Source organism: Kryptolebias marmoratus, linkage group LG22 (genome assembly GCF_001649575.2).
Source record: "Kryptolebias marmoratus isolate JLee-2015 linkage group LG22, ASM164957v2, whole genome shotgun sequence".
Classification (NCBI taxonomy): Eukaryota; Metazoa; Chordata; class Actinopteri; order Cyprinodontiformes; family Rivulidae; genus Kryptolebias; species Kryptolebias marmoratus.
The window spans coordinates 26,840,872-26,857,961 of record NC_051451.1 but is presented as its reverse complement, the minus strand read 5'-3'; the positions used below and the strand labels follow the sequence as shown (position 1 = coordinate 26,857,961).

General features: G+C 44.3%; 1 protein-coding gene across 1 annotated transcript in view; it reads right to left on the bottom strand.

Moving 5' to 3' along the window:
- Window positions 1–3,390: 3,390 nt before the first annotated feature.
- ptk7b (protein tyrosine kinase 7b) overlaps window positions 3,391–17,090 on the bottom strand; it is a 71,918-nt gene continuing 58,218 nt past the window's right edge. Inside the window, exons 5-20 of the mRNA XM_017424333.3 lie at window positions 14,967–15,114; window positions 12,981–13,111; window positions 11,015–11,284; window positions 9,914–10,050; window positions 9,687–9,822; window positions 9,159–9,278; window positions 8,637–8,786; window positions 8,322–8,463; window positions 8,106–8,233; window positions 7,039–7,242; window positions 6,702–6,860; window positions 6,393–6,625; window positions 6,216–6,296; window positions 5,961–6,112; window positions 5,330–5,508; window positions 3,391–5,257 (exon numbers count right to left, since the gene is read on the bottom strand). Of these exons, the coding sequence (XP_017279822.1) occupies window positions 5,097–5,257; window positions 5,330–5,508; window positions 5,961–6,112; window positions 6,216–6,296; window positions 6,393–6,625; window positions 6,702–6,860; window positions 7,039–7,242; window positions 8,106–8,233; window positions 8,322–8,463; window positions 8,637–8,786; window positions 9,159–9,278; window positions 9,687–9,822; window positions 9,914–10,050; window positions 11,015–11,284; window positions 12,981–13,111; window positions 14,967–15,114 (2,531 nt within the window). The 3' untranslated portion in view covers window positions 3,391–5,096. The remainder of the gene's footprint in view (window positions 5,258–5,329; window positions 5,509–5,960; window positions 6,113–6,215; window positions 6,297–6,392; window positions 6,626–6,701; window positions 6,861–7,038; window positions 7,243–8,105; window positions 8,234–8,321; window positions 8,464–8,636; window positions 8,787–9,158; window positions 9,279–9,686; window positions 9,823–9,913; window positions 10,051–11,014; window positions 11,285–12,980; window positions 13,112–14,966; window positions 15,115–17,090) is intronic.

Here is a 17,090-nt window from a genome sequence, read left to right as displayed (position 1 = left end):
GAGCAATATCACAACCGGGGAACTACTTCCCTCCTTATAAAGAGTTACAACGTTTCCTTATTTGGTGCTGTCTCTCCTTATTTGGTGAGTCACAGCTTCCTCCGCCGATTGGCTGAGAGTGATCCGAGTAGCGCTCTGATTGGTCAAACGGGTTCTCTCATTGGCATAAATACCAAAATGGTTGCGCTAATATCGACGTCACCGCGGGCATGCAGGGACACCGTAATAACAATAATACAAACTTTTTGTTTTTTTCTTTGAAGTTCCTACAGGTAGAACAAAGTCACACCTTAAAGCCGGAACTTCTCTTTTACCCCAAAGCCTGAAAGGTGGAGTTTGGAGCTTTGGTGCAGCACACAATGTGCAAAAGTTTTCAGCCACTCCTCTTTAAGGTTTTATAGAGTTTTTAAAGGTTTTCTTTTCACACTGACTGTTTTCCCATTAACAGTATGAATGCTAAGTCAGCATTTTTTATTTTATCATGTAACTTCTTCATACTTTGTGCTGATTTATCGATTTATAAACCAAAACGTTCAACTCAGTCAGACTTTTGGGTTTTATAACTTTATTGACAAATATTTTCCCTGTAAAAAACACAATAACATTTCTTTGAACTCTACTTTAGCAATCTGGTTCTATTTTTGTATCCTTTCGCTAGTTGTAGCTTTTAGCTACTGTTCTGCTTTAGCTTTTAGCTGCTTTTTTAGCTAGCCTTTTGTTACTTTAAGGTTTTGGCTACTATTCTTATACTTTTTAATTTTAGCCTTCTTTTCCTACTTTTAGGTTTTAGTCCGCATTTTGCTATTTTTAACTTTTAGCTAACTGTGGCACTTCTGGCTTTTATCAAACCTTTTGTTTACTTTAGCTTCTAGCTAGTATTTTGATACTAATACTAGCTACTGCTACTTTTAGCCAACACTTTGCTACTTTAAGCTACTGTTCTGATTTTAGCTTCTAGCTAGCCTTTTGTCTCTTTAAGGTTCTAGCTTCCATCCTCCTACTTTTAGGCTTTAGCTAATCTTTTAGCTTCTAGCTCACCTTCTGCTACTTCTAGCTCACTTTTTGTGACCCATCTTCTTACTTTCAGGTTTTAGCTAACCTTTGCTACCTTTGGCTTATATCCACCCTTTTGCTCCATTTAGCTCCTACATAGCCTTTTGATACTTTTAGCTAGCATTTTGCTAAATTTAGCTTTTAGTCACCCCTTTTTACTTTTAGCTTCCAGCTAGCAATTATATGCTTTTAGTGAGCATTTTCCCTCCTTTTAGCTTTCATCTAGCCTTTTGCTATTTTCAGCTTCTTGCTCAAGTTTTGCTCCATTTAGCTTCCAGCTAAACTTTTGCTAGTTTTGGCGTTCAGCTAGTGTTTTGATACTTTTTTACTGTACCCACCGTACTGTTACTTTTAGCTAACAATTTGCTACTTTTAGCTACTGTTATGATTTTAGCTGAGAAGGTCCTGATCCTCAGCAGCCTCCAGCATCATCACCATCCCTCACAGGTGAGGAAAGAGTCACATTACCAGTAAAACCGGACCCGGACCAGGACCTGGATCTGGACCTGGTCCTGGTCCTCCTCCTCCTCCTCCTCCTCCCAGATACCAAGTTCCTATTTTGATTTGGTTTCACATCTCTGAGAAAAACAAACTTTTACCGTGCACTCCAAGTGACACCTATTTACTCACCTTTTGGCGTGCACGTCAGCTCTGCAGCTTCCTGCCCAAACAGTCAACCAGCGGTTCTCAAAGGCGGGGTTGTGACCCCACTGTGGGTCACAAAACACACGGTTTGGGGTCCTGAGATGAAACCAAATAAATTAAAATAAAAAAGGGGACATTTTCAGTGTGACTGCTACACCAAGTCATAAATGAGAGGGAAAAGTAACATAACATGAGGATAATTGTTTTAGTTACTTTTTATTTTAGCAATCTTTGTAGTTCAGCTTATTGGGGGCTCGACCATGTCTTTTTGGAGGTTTGCTATAAAAAACACCAAGATGAGGATTCAGGAGCGAAAAGGAACAAAACGTGCAAATTTAAATAAAGAGTTATCAAAAATCTTTAACACTTTTGTTAAGAATTGTTTTAAAAGAGTAAAGAGCCCTGAGAAGCTGCGCCGCCCCCTAGTGGTCAACGAGGGTCATGTTCTGGATTAGCTTTGTGTTTTACAGAGAGCCCCTAAAATCCATTTTTACATCAAACCTTCCTCTTTTTAGCAGCATTTCTAAATTTCTAACATTTACTTTGTCCTCTAATCATCATTCAGACACATTATGAGAACTTTAAAGGACGTACGACCCAATTTATGTAAAATAAGATGCGTAAAATGTAAAAAAAAAAACAATGCAATGGTTTGCAAGTCCCATAAAGCCATATTAAATTCACAATTAAACATAGCAAATATATAAAAAGCTTGAACTACAAAATTGTATGTTAAAAAAAAGGGATTTGAATTGAATATCGGATTTTATGGCAGCAATGAGTATCTTTAAAGTTGTTACAGGAGCAACAAAAGGCTGTAAATTCAGTGGTACGAATATTAAACAACTGGAGGAGAATTTAGCAACTAATTAGGTTAACTAACATCACATCATTAAGCGGACTGGGCACAAAAAGATCATTTTAGAGGCTGAATCTGTCAGAAGTAAAGATGGGGTTCACCAGGCTGAGAGAAACTGTCTAAAAATAGTGAAAAAGTTTCAGAATAAAGTTCCTAAACAGGATATCGGGAAGACTTTAAATCTCCAATCATCTCCAGTTCATAAAATCATCAACAGATCTGAAGAATCTGGAAAAATCTGAGGTCAAAGGTCAAGGCTGGATGCTGGATGAGGCAAAGAGGACAGACGGGTCCAAACCATCCAGCCTGCCTCTCTGATGGTATGGGGGTGCATTAGTCCAGGTTTTAGAGCAACATCTGCTCCCATCCAGGACTGTTGAACAGACAGAATGGGACAACCTCAGGTCCAGATGTTTACAGACAGAATGGGACGACCTCAGGTCCAGATGTTCACAGACAGAATGGGACAACCTCAGGTCCAGATGTTTACAGACTGATGGAGATGCTGCACAGAGGGAAACATCTGGAACATCTTTAAAGAAACATTATTTTATAAGATTTGATATTTTCACTTTGTTCCCCTGTGAATAAAATGTGGGTTGATGAGATTTACATTCTGTTTTTATTTTACATTTTTACACAAAGCCCAAACATTTTTAGAACTGATATTGTACAAACATTAGTGTTTAAACCTGTGACTAAAATAACTAAAATAAAGCCCATTTACTGAAGTTAATCTACTGCAGTTATTTATTTGTTTTGAAAAGTGGTTTTTATACGAAACTTACTGAACAGATTCTGTGACATGAACCCAAACAATAAAAAAAAACAACTCAAATGAAAAACACTTAACGTTTATTGACAGCAGCATGTATACTTCTGAATATTACGGTGATTATTGTGAACATTTGCTGAAGCAGATTAAAAAAACAAAAAGGTCTAGGTGTGAGGGCCTAGCATTCATAAAAAACAAAAACATTACACTAAAAAAAAACATATAAAAACAAGCTCATAAACAAAGGCCATTGCAGTTGATTAAATGTAAAAAAAAAAAAAAAGGGAAATTGTTACAATAATCCTTCATTTACGAGGCACTTAAACGAGTCCGGGTCACTCTTCTGACCGTTTTGAATTAACGTTAGCATTTTCAGCTCGGTGTCAGACTGAATTCACACTAAGAAGAAATAAAAACATGGAAGTACCAATTATAAAGAAAAACAGGACCTTCAACATAAATAAACAGGCACCTGCGTGTCCTACACATCGTGATAAAGAGGGGGTGTTCTGTAGGTGAAGTTAGTGCATGGCTTCTACGTTATTTACACTTTACCTGCTGATGGTCCGCTTTGTGACAAAACAAAACAAACCGAGAGAAAATGTGACTGGACCTCTGTGGAAGCTGGTCAATCCCTGCAACGGACAACTTAAAGACCCTGAAGGGACATTCGGACCATTCTGAAGCCTGTTAGGAGCAGTTAATATCCTACCTGCTGCAGACGGCTCTCAGTTTGCAGAAATAAAAGTTTGATTCTGAGCTAACGGCTCGACTGAACGTAGGCAGGGTACATTTTGAATTTCCATCTTTTCCAGACACAAATATTCATTTTTTTACACTAAGACTTCTGAAATTATACAGTGGAGCTGTTTGGTTTCTATCTGGGCTCTTATTTCTGTAGGAAGATTTTTTTCCCTCTCAAGTTACAAAAATCTCTCACAAGAATTTAGTTTTCTTTCTAGACAAGATTAGTTTTTGATCAGGATGTTACAGATTTCTGTTTTAAGATGGCAGCAATAAGTGTCGATGTCTGAATATTTAACTGGCCTTCCTGCCAGTTTACCAGCTGGTAGTTTATTTTGAAAGGATTACAAAATAGAAACTGTGATCTCCACGTTATTTGAAGAGAAATCTAATAATAAAATCCTTAGCAGGGATCCAGTCTTTTAAAACTAAACTTTTTCCCCAAACTGAGGTTGTTCAAACAGCAGGTAAGATACTCACTGTTCATTACCCTTTCCAATCAAAATGTCACTTCATAATATTCAAAAAATCCTTGAGCATGATGGGCATTGTTTCCCATCTGCAGCGCCAAAGAAGCACCTCAAAGTTAATACAAGAACAAAACGTATAAAAAAACGTATAAAGGTACACACTCATTCGTTCAGTAAATTCCTTGGCTATAAAACATGATTGTTTTCTGTTCCTGAAGTGGATTAGTTTCAGCGTGTCGGAGATCACATGGGTAACAAACCTTCATGCAAACCCCGTCCCGCCTCTCCTTCGAGGAAAAGAGTTTTTAGGAGGAACGGCGGCGGCGGCTAATGGTCGCCTTCGGGGCAGAAGGTTCAGGTGGGACGAAGGGATTCAGGCACTGAGGTTGTGAGGCTCCGTGAAACAAAGTGAGACAGGGCGGCGCCGCTGAGAAACGTCCATCTCACTCTGAACTGAAATGCATAAAAAGTGTTTTCTCTTCACCTCTGTTCCCTGAAATGAGCGAGACTCCAGCAGTCTGTGTTTGGAGGGGAAAGAGTCCGTTTCACCTCAGACTTTGCTGTCGGAGGGCAGCTCTCCCAGCGCGTGGACGATGTCGGTGAAAGATGGCCGCTCCTTCAGGCCGAGCGCCCAGCAGCGCGCCATCAGCTTGTAGATTTTGGAGGGGCATCCGTCGGGAACAGAAAGCTTCAGTTTTCTCGTCTTCAGGCCTGAAAGGATCATTTTTTTAGGAACATGGCGGGTTCTCTGAGGGATTTAAGAAGCGGCAGGATCTCGCTCACCTTCCAGCACCTCGTCGTCACTCAGTTTGCTGTACGGCATTTCCCCGTGGCTGAACACCTCCCACATCAACACTCCGAAGGCCCACACGTCCGACTTGGTGGAGAAGTCGTCCTCGAACACAGATTCTGTCGGGAGCCAGCGCAGAGGAATCCACGCCTGTCTGTAGTGGAAGTACTCACTGATTCCACACAGAAAGGAGAAAAAATAACATTTAATTCTGATTAGAATCACTCAACTCACTCTCTGTGTTAGCAAAACATCTCATGTAACCCAATTCAAGATGGTCACAACTCTGAGCTAAAACTTGGTGTGGTAGTAGCTGAGAGTCAACAAATACTCCCAACGAATGCTACGAGATCCAACTGAGCTTCTGTAGAAGTTATTACTGTTTGAAAAGATCTTGGATGTGTTTTTGTTTGCTGCCTTTCTTATGTTTTGTTCTGTGTTAACCCGCTGTATGAAAGGAGCTTTATAAATAAAGTTTCATTGATAAGATCTGAGAGTCATCCTCGACTAACAGATCTCGCACGAGAGACCAAAACGGCCGCAGCTTCGCCATCATATGATGATCTCAGTCTAAAACCCTGGCGCGAAGGCGGCAGGCGACATGCATTCCTTCAGGGAGCAGACCTGTTGTAGACGTCCTTGCTGAGACTAAGCGAGGACACTTTGACCCGCCTCTGATTGCTGATCAGGCAGTTTCGAGCGGCGAGGTCTTTGTGAACGAAGCGGTGATTGGACAGATGCTCCATGCCTCGGGCCACCTGGGCACAGATGGACACCTGGAGGGACAGAGACAAGGACAAGAGGAACAATGTACGATTTTATGATTTAACTAATTAGCTTAAAGGCTTCCATTTAGGTCACAGAACACGCAGGACTTACTTTGGTCTTGGTGCTGATTGGTTGAGATTTGACTTTGTCATCTTTGCTTTTGGAAATTCTCAGGAACTGCTTCAGATCCCCCTGCCATTAAAAAAAACAAAAAGCAAAGAAAGGAGCTTTAAATGAGATGAAGAACAGGCGTAAATGTGCCTAACCCAAAAGTTCCTGTATGGTTACCAGGTCGTAGTACTCCAGGATCATGTAGTGAGGCTCCGCCTCCTTGCAGAGGCCCAACAGGCGGACCACGTTGGGGTGGCTGAGCTTGGCGAACATCTCGGCTTCGCGGCGGAAGTCGAGCTGAAGCTGCTCGTCTCGGGACTGCAGACTCTTCACCAGCACCACCGTCTCCGCGTCGCTCTCATCGATGCCCTTTGCTTTGGACAGCAGCACTTCGCCGAACTCCCCTTTACCTGCGTGAACATCCGTGAAGCGCACGTCAGAAGAAGCGCTCCCCGCTCCACCGGAGGGCGAGCTGCCGAGGCTTACCTAAAGTGGTGATGGTTTGGAGGTTCGTGCGAGGAAAGTGGAGCTTGTCGTTGACGTTGCTGTGGCGTTTCTCGGCCGTGGCGACCGTGCCCATGTTGGTGAGCGCCACTTCCTCCTGGATCTCAGCTGTGGTGTGGCCATTTTGTTGGACAGCACCTCCTAAATACAAGTCAGAGAAAACAAGAAAAGAATAAAATATGACTTTATGGCCTTTTTTTGTTTTTGTAGGATCCACAGATGCAACATGTCTGCTCAAAATAATCTGGGTTTTTATTTCATGCAACACCCAGAATGAACAGAAGATGGCAGCAGATATCCTGAACAACAAGATTCAGACCATTGAGACACTCCATCTCAGGCTCCTCGCCGTCCTGGCCCTTCTGCTGCCGTTTGGCGTTGCGCCTCTTCTTGCAGTAGAACATGAGTCCCAGCACCACGATGATGTACGCGACCGCTGCCCCCACAGACAGGCCGATGGTCTGGATCATCTTGTAGGGAGCCCTGTCCTCCGGGTCTTCGGTGGGGAACTGCGCCGGTTTGTCTGAGGGGCACAGGAAGACGGTTAGGGTCAAGCAAAAAGCACGAAAACACTGACACGATGTGCGGTTTTTATTAAAACGCCAAAAACAACAAAAGACGAAGGCAGACGATTATGTATTTGTGTGTCTGTTAGCAAAATATCTCACAAACCACTGGGTGGATTTTAATAAAACTTCCAGGAATTCATCACTGGATGGAAAGCTACAAATCCCTCATGTTTGTTTATTTTTATTTTTTTTAAAGTTTGAGAAAAACGGCTCTAATTCTGTCATTTCCTAACGTTAGCCTAAAACTGTGGCCTTCCTTTAAGAGCTGGTAGGCCTTTAATTCTTTCTTTTTTCTTCTTGTTTCAGCAGAAACTTAAAAAAAGGAAGTAATTTCCAAGGATTTAGAGTAATTCTGTTACTATTTAAATTTTAGGACAGCTGCTTTAATTATGTGACACACAGAAGGAAAATCCTCCGTCTCTGCTCTGCAGACGAAAGGGGCGTTACGATCGTGTTACTGCTCTGGTTTTTGTCACGCAAACCCCGACAAGCTCCGACAAACGTCTAAATTCAGTCGCTTTCTTCTCCGGATTTGGGCTGAAACTCCATCCTCCCACTTTGGGAGAAAAAACAGGTTAATAAGGGACACTGGAGCGAAGCGTGCAAAGGTTATTTTAATCTTTTGTCAGCAGACAAGCAGCCTCAGAGTGCGAAGCTTTATTACATCCAGCATCCGCCCGATCCCAACACCCCTGGTGGCCGCCACGGCGTCAGAAACGCGGCCGCGGTTATTAACCTGTCGCCACGGATGATGGACAGAGGGGTGGAGGTTTAATTAACGCCTTCTTTCTACTCCGTGTGTGTGTGTTAAACTCACCCACGACGTACAGCTGAGCCACTCGGTCCTTGATGTTGCAGCTATTCCCGGCCACACACGTGTACCTGCCCGTGTCATCCGTGGTGACGTCGGTGATTATCAACGAGCCGTTCGGCATCGTGTGGAACCTGGAGAGCAAGCAGACAGCGGCGTGAGGAGCGTCCGAACGGAAAACAGAAAGAACAGAGCCGTGGGTGGGTGCTGCCACTTGTTTACCTGCTGTTTGACGCCAGCACCTTGTCTTTGATCATCCAGTGGATGTGCGGCTCGGGGTCGCCGGTGGCCTGGCAGTGCAGGATGGCCGTGTGGCCCTGGTACACCGTCGTGTTCTCCGGATCCACCTTGAAGCGAATGTACACTGCACGAAAACGCGGATGAAGAAACAAAAGCTCTTAAATGGAAGACGGCGGCTGAAGTCCAACCCATCCCGTATTAAAAAAACCTCCAAGTGAAAAATAAAAGTAACCAAATGTAATCTTGTTAGCCCCGCCCCCGCCTGGTAATCGTTATTTCCTGTCTGCAGAGGTTTACCGGCCACGGTGAGGGTCACCAGGGCTCTGATCTCCCCCTGCAGGCTGTTGGAGGCGATGCAGGTGTAGTTGCCGGCGTCGCTGCGGGTGACTTTAGTGAAATGGAGCTGGCCGTTCTTCTGCTCCACGTGGGGGGGCAGTTCTCTTCCATCTGAGGGGGGAGACAGACAGAGAATTCACCTTTAACGCTGCCGATTTGGTCAAAACTTGCAAACGACGTAAGGTGCGACCTCACATGAGAACCAGCGTAGTGCTCAGCTACTACCAGCTACTGTAAAACTGCCTGTACATCCGACGATTACTTCCTGTTTGCTTCGTTAAAATCTGTCCACTGGTTCATGAGATATTTTGCTAACAGAAACAAACACACCACCTTCGGCAGTGGGAGATGATAAAAGCTGCCGTTTTGTTTTAACACATTCTTCAGGTGTCGTCATAAAGAGGTGAGAGAGAATTTTGTTTAACCTTTCTTAATCTGATCTGCAGCAGCTAGGGTCAAAGGTCAAACCGGCTGCGTGCCTACCTGCTTTGGTCCAGCGGATTGTCGGGCTCTCTTGGCCTTTAGCGGAGCACTGGATGTTGAGCTCCTTATCCAGCTCCAGGCACTGAGAAGGCTGGGGGGTCGGCGTGAATTTCAGCTTCTCTGAAACACACACACACACACACAGTTAACACGCGAAGGGGGTGGGGTGCAAGTCAAAGCCTCTTTTGTGCAACCTGCCCCACAGATGAAATGACACTAAGCTGATCCGAACCATGTTCACACACACGTTTGCGGAAAAGTGGCGGCGCCATGAGGTCACCGATCTGATGAGGGCTGAGCTCCGATCAGATAAACGACATGACATGTCAGGCCGCAGAGCGACGGCCGCAGACAGGAATCCATCATGGAGATAAGCTGATTTACACCTCGGTGGGTGTCCTGCAGGAGGGCCACATGAACAAAATGGACTCCTATTTGAGGACGTGACCACAGTTGTTGGTTTCCCCCACTTTGCAGCATCTTTCCGTCTTTAAATAGAGCCTGAGTGAAGCACGTAAATGAGCTCACCAAGCACGGTAACTCTGGCCTGGCCCGACAGTTTGCCGCCGACAGTCTTGGTTTCGCAGCTGTACACGTGGGCGTCGTACACCTCCACGTTGTTGATCCTCAGGGTGCCGTTAGGGAACATCTTAAACCGAGAGTCCTGGCGGAGAGAAGAAGTGAAAGCCTGTACGTCACAGACACCAGGAAGGCGTAGATCAGCGTACAGCGAACACGAAGGGCGCAGAACGAACCTCGGCTGAGATCATCATGTAGTTACGGAACCAGACGACCTCAGGCTGAGTGTTGGCCTGAGCATTACAGTGAAGGTAACCCGCTTTCCCTTCTTCCAGGTTGCTGTTCTGAGGTTTCGTCACCCACACTGGGGCAGCTGGAGACACACACAGACAGACTTACTGTCAATCCAACATCAACATCGCGAAGGTTTGCAATAAATCAGACTTTTTTTATTTCAACTAGGATGCAAAAACAAGTTCAGTAATTCAAAGTAACCCATTTGACTTGCATCAAACCAATTATAACATCTGAAATCCTCAGAATCCTAAAACCTAAATGGGACATCTGGACACATTTAAGGCTTTTTAGAGGTCTAAAATTGATAATATTAAATTTAGGACTTTGGAAGACCCCGCAGAAACCCTGGAAAAAAAACTGCCAGATAGACATAAATGGGATTTCAGTGAAACAGAGAAAATCCCGTCGTGTTTGAAGCTCTATCGCTGAGACAAACATCACAGCAGAAACAATATTTAAAGTTTAAACGGGTCACAGAAAGTTGGACTTTAAATGTCTGAACTGGCAATTTGAGATCTTTTATGGTTTTTACATAAAAGCAGTTCAGGTTTAGACTTTAATTTGATGATTTCAGTCAAAACTGTCATCAAATTTAAGACAGCTTCGTCCTCTTTCAACCAGTGTGTCTGCCTGTCTTATTAAGATGCTGTCAGGGAGTGAGAGACACAGGCTTGTGGTTACCATGGAGACCCTAATCAGCCACATCCTGAAGTTGGAATCTTGTCATCCAGGATTAAATCTAAAACTTGATGGATGCTGGAATTTTGGGAAATCTCTTCAGAAAAAGGATTTCTACCAGTAAGGCTCTTTGGAACATCTAAATATGGAAGTGGTTAATAAATCCTCTAAATCTGCTGGGCCCATAATTTTATTAAATGTGAGAAAAGAGGCATAAAAGGAGATTTTTCAGAAAGTTACAGATCTAAAACCTCCATCGCTCCTTCTGCATCGTCGCAGATTTCACGTTACTCTCTGCCTCCTGCATGGATTATAAAGACTCCACCAGAAGATGTCGTAGATTTTTAGCGTTCGTGACTTACTGGCAACTGTGAAGACGACCTCGTGCACCTTGCGCCCCGCCATGTTGGTGGCCACGCACATATAAGTTCCTGAATCCCCCTCCTCCGTTGGGCTGAAGACCAGGGTCAGGCCGTCTTGGTACACCCTGCCCTCCGCGGGCATCCGCTGACCTTCCCTCTCCCACCACACCTCGGGCTCGGGCCTCCCGCGGGGGGGCGGGCAGGTCACCCGCTGCAGGGCGTTGGAAGCTGTGAACACCTTGGACCTACTGGGCACCAAGTCCTCGATTTCTGTGGCGGAGACGGAGCAACGTGACAATCGGAGTGACTCTCATTTAATCTTCAGCTCATTTCAGTGTCGATGGAGCGTTCTCTCATCAGAGGACTTCTGATTCGCCGCAGTAATTACAGAACAAAGTGCGCAGCAGACGAAACAAAGAACATATAGGTTGTACTTAAAGGGGATTAGCTCAGAGGAATGGGATCTGTGTTACGGCTCATGAGACCTCCTGAGCCCTGAAGGCAGGACTCAGATCTTCAAAACCATTTTTAGGAAAACATATTTCTCTTCAGATCACAGCAAGCAACAAACAAGGTGGGGCTCTGATTAAACGGCATTAACTTGCCCCTAAATACTGAATTTCACCAAAATACCCAATAATGCCCGCTGGGATTAGCATCAGATTAGGTGAATTAAGGTATTTAAATGGAGCTGAGGTTCCCTGGGTTAAAACTGCCGATACTCTCAGACCTTGTTAATCCCAAACCCTCGAGGAGGGGAAAAAGGAAACGGGAATCGAGAACTCTGGGATATTAAAATGCATCGAAATTCCAGCCCTAAACGTATTCAGAATATCAGACTTGCTTGCACACGCATTTCAAAATGTTAGCTGATTAGTAGGAAGAGGAGAAACTCCAGCTGCACCTTAAACCGAAGCAGCGAGGTGAGTTTTTCCTTTTATAGGGAAGCAGACGGTTAAATCACGGCTCTGATCGGCTCAGGTTTGGGGTAAAGCAAGTAATATCTTACCTGCTGCAGATAGCTCTCTGACTGGCCTCCCTTTAAACTAGACTGATGAGCTAACGGCTCCAAATCTTCACAGAAATCCTCTCTTTTAACAAACTGCCATCGACTTTTCACTCCACAGTTCTTTACATGGAATTTGTGTTTTTTTGCAAACTCAAAAAGCAGCAGCAGCTAGCTGTAGCACTTCCAATAACATTTATACTGGTAAAACACTGACCCTGGTGATGCTAATAGTGGACTAGCCATAATTAGCATTTAGCATTAGAAACACAATGTGCTTAAAATTCACATCAAAATACATAAAAATGAGCTTTTAGCTACAGTTCTGCTTATTTAATTTAAGCTTTTAGTGGCTACAGGTTTGCCACATTTAGCTAGGGTTTTGCTCGTTTTAGATTTCAGCTACGGTTTTAGCTTCTGTTCTGCTTCTTTAAAACTAAATGTTGTTTAGTTCAGCTGTAACTTTATCATGATTTTATTTAGATTATTTTAGCTACTATTTTGACTGTCTCAGCTCATGTTTAGACACGTTTAGTTTCATGATTTTACTTAGGTTATCCTATATTTCATTTAGATTACACATGATTGATGTGTGTTTCATTCGGTTTTTGTTTCTGTTGTAAAGCATTCTGGATCGCCTTGTTGCTGAAAAGTGCTATAAAAACAAATCTCACTTCACTTTACTAAAAATTCAGGTAAATGATTCAACAGATTTCAACCTTCAGGGCTCAGCATTCGTTTTTTATTTTGGCCTGAACAGGTTTGGAAAACATCTGGACGGTTGGAGGAAGCAGCAAAACGATCAGAGTTAAGAGGTGGATGTCAGTTCAGGAATCCGATTAGCATCAGACGGATCCGGCTCTAAGTGACAGAAACGCCCCGCTCGGTCTCAGGTTTCAGAGTCCCGGGTCTTCGTCTGTCATCAGCTCAACAGCTGCAGCTGCATGTGTGTCTGCGTACCGGCTATGAGGAGCGAGGCCTTCAGCGCCACCTGGGATCCTCTGAGGCCGAGGCCGACGCACTTGTAGTTTCCGGTGTTCCTGGGCTTGACTTGTGTGATCAGCAGGGTCCCGTTGGACAGCAGGAACACTCTGCAAACAGGAAACAGATGAAAACACGTTCTCACCGTTACACTGTGCACTTCCTGAAGCGCTCCGATTCACAAAACCTGATCCGTCTGATGATGAAAACAACTGAGGATGCGTTCACACTGCAGGCAAATCAGACCCAATTAGGATTCTTTCATGGCAGTGTAAACGTGACAAATCCAAACCCAGGTCTGTTCCATAAGTGCTACTGGACTGGATACGTTCACATCGGAGAACCTTTTCTTCTCCGTCTTCTTTTACTTTTTACCCTTTGGACGCACAGTTGGCTCGGATTGGACGGCAACATGCTAACACTCGCAGCGTTCATATTTACTTCCGTAAACGTCCGTCACTTCGAAGACTCCAGCCTGAGCTGTCTGGAGTCTGGAGTCAGAATTAAGCATTAAGACCTGCAGCGTGAACGTAGCCGACGGCGGCGTCTCTGAAAACTGTTTAACATTTAGGGTTTTTTGTCAGTCTGATACTTCGGGGGACCCCAGCTGCTGGGAGTGATGGACGGGATGAGCAGTAATTAAAGGCTGCCCTTCAAAAGATAAGATAAGGAGACAGACAGACGCTCCGAATGCAAATGAACGGCTCGTTGTAGATTTATGAGAAAGCCACCGTGGAGTTTATGAAAACAGTGAATATCAAACGGAAGCAGGAATAAAGCGAAACCCCTGATGGATGCTGGGTATTCCTGACGAGTTTGTCTTGAGCAGGATTCCCTCAGGAGGTTAATATTTCTGTGTCATCTCGTCTTCCTCGTTTCAGGAGGAGGAGGAGGCCGAATGAGCTGCGCTCCTCTGACGGGAAAAAGAGCGAAATGGACCGAAGATGCACCGAGAAACTGAAACTGAGTTTTTAAAGCTAAAAGAAACAGAGCACAAGCTAAAAACACAAGCAGCAAAATGGTGGCTAGAGGCTAAAAGCAGCAGAATGATAGCTAAAGGCTAAATGTAGCTTAGGAAGACAAACACAGAGGCAGGAGCTGAAGCAGATCTCAAACAGAAAAATGTTAAATACATTTTGAAAAGTGCAGAAGTCACAGCAGCAGCCTCCTGAATGAGCCGAATGTTTTCATATAAAAACTGCTAAAACAGCACAAAGAAAATTAGATTGTAAACATTAAATCAATGCTGAACCTGCTTCTGGCTTCACGTGTTCTGCTCCCAAAGCAGGTTTGGAACCGAACGTGTCTGCAAAAATCAGGTTTATTTCTTCCCAATTTCACGAAAAACGAGCGGGGAGGGTTATCCTCAACACCGCACACAGAGCTGCGTTCCTCCGGCATCAAAATCGATAAACAAGAACACACAACACTCCTCGACCACAATTAGGCATCCTTTCAAAGCGTTTTTATGTCCCGTATCGCCTTGAATCCTATTGCTGAGTCAGCGCCGTCTCAGAGAACAAATGGGCTCATTACAGAAATGACTAACTGCTGAATTTGAGTCACCTTCGCTGTGAGCTCAGTAATAAACGCAACATAAAAAGCAGGATCGCACCCCGCATGTTGAACAGGCGTTTAACAGAAGGGCTACAAACCCTGAGGGCACAATTAGAAATTGGTTATTATACAGAGCTTCTGTGTTTATAGGAGACATGCTGGTGAGATGATTGCAGCTTCGGGTCTTTTCCCGCTCTCTGCGTCGAGCGATGGAGAGAGAAAGGCCGTGCTCATAGGATGGCACGTAGACAGTAATAACGCTCCTGAATGATCAACCTCAGATCGCGATGTTGAGACGCCAGCAGGTCTGCTGACCTGAACCGGAGCTGAAACGGCAAACTTCTGAAGTGGTTTCATCTCATGCAGGGTGATTAAAGGAGAGTTTAGGAATACGGCGTTCAAACACACCGAGACTTGTTGACCAGCAGCTCGTTCTCGTGGTACCACTCCACCGTGGGCTCGGGCTCCGCGGTGAACTGGCAGTGGAGCCTGGCCTCGTGGTTCCTCAGCACCACCTGGTCCTCGGGAGTGACCAGCGGCCGCGGGACGCTCTTATCTGCCAAGGAAGCACACACATACCTGCGTGGTTACATCTGTGAGCTTCAGGTCTGACTTCCACCTGTGTGACGGGACTTTATTAAGAGCTGCGCCCCGGGGGCAGAACTTAATGAGGTCAGAGAACAGGCCCTCCAGCTTATCTGGACCATCATCTCCTTTTCTTCATCTCATTTATCTGTCACGGTCTGAAGACGAGCCAGTCCCACAAAAGGAAATTAAAACTCAAATCAGATCAACACAAAGGAAAACGAGACAAACCTGACGATCTGTTTGATATATAATTTAGTGCGTTAAATATGAATGTGTTGTTATTTTGTGCTTTTAATAATAGAGAAGACAGTTTTCTGTTGGGCACATTTTTGTACCCATTAAAAAAAAACACTTTGAGGAAACGCTGGGCTGTTCTGACCTCAGGTTTACTCAAAAGATGCAAAGCTACATAAAGAAACATAAAGGTGTGGGTCAGAACTTCCGCCAAAGACGGTTTTTCACTGTTTGACACCAGCTAATGAACAACATTTGTAAAAAAGAATCCAAAATGTGCCAAAACGTTTGTGATGGTTCTGTATTTCCTCGCGTGGGTCGCAGTCTTGTCTCCTGAAGTCTGAACATATTAAAACATAAATGTTGGAGGTGTTTTAAACCAGTCCTGATATAGTTACGCCTGTAGGGGAGCTCTCCAAGGACAGAAGTCATCATAGGCTAAAAACAACTCTGAATATAAATAATGATCATCATGAGTCTATTTCAATAAAATAAATTATAAATGTGGGTGCAAAGTGAGCTGAGCAATAAAAGGAATGTGCACGGCATAGAATAGTTTTGCAAATAAGCTGTGATTAAAAAAAAAAACTGGTCACAGAAAACACGCAGCTCGCTGGCTGCAACTGAAACTAAAAATGTGGCCATTTTAAGGGACGAGCATTTTTTCCTCCTTTTCAAATTCTAAACTGGAGGTGCTCCGAGTCGTTTCTCTTTTCTTTTTTTTTAATTTGGCGTCACGACCAGATGCCGGTAACGTACGTTCCTCATATTCAGCTATTTTAACTAGTCATCCCCACCTACTGTCTCACAGTTTTGAGTCACCGGCTTGTCTCCAACAGTCGCAGTTTAATGAGATATTATCTGAACCGACACGGTGCCGAAGGCTGCATTAATGTATAGCTAAGGGTTGGTGTGTGTGTGTGTGTGTTACCTCTTAGGACCTATTCTAGAATAATTACCCACCTTGCCAGGATCTGTAGTCCTCATGGTGACCAAAGCCTGGTCCTGATATGGTGGATTGCTACTTTTAGGTTTGGGGCTAAAGGTTAGGTGTCTTCTGGTAATAGTTAGGTTTAGGGTGTGTGTGTGTGTGTGTGTTTGTAGGGGGGAGTTAACCTACAGATTTGGGACTGTTTGCCTACTGAAAAACAGGCTAAATTTATCAGTTTTTCTGCACAGGAGGAGAAGTGATGAAACTGTAAACTTCACTGGTTTCTGTTCTTCTTCCACTCAGGAGCTAACACCACGTCTGTGTCACGCAGGTGGTTAACGTCTTCAGAGCAGACGTGCTACTGTAATAACTGTACTGGTGTTATAGTGTACTATAGATACACAACAGAGCCTGCAGAGAAACAAACAGCCTCTCTGTGCAACAAACTGTCTGTGAAATCTGCTGTTCCTCTCAGGTCAGCAGAAAAACGCCGCCGCCGCTGCTGGTGACGACGTTATCGCTCGCTCTGCAGATGTTTATGGTGTTTGTCTGCGCGGGAGGTGAGGAAGGAAGGTGTGAGCACAATTTTAGATGATCACATTAGAATCTCCATCTCTCATCACTAATGGCCTTCATCCCGCTTCCTGTGCTCTGTCAATAAGACAACGAGACGCTCGGCTCGCAGAGGAGGGGGGAACTCAGCGGCTCGGATTATTAGACGACTTTTAAAAGTCAGTAATACAGAATGAAAATATAATTGGATTGCAAAATATACCTCT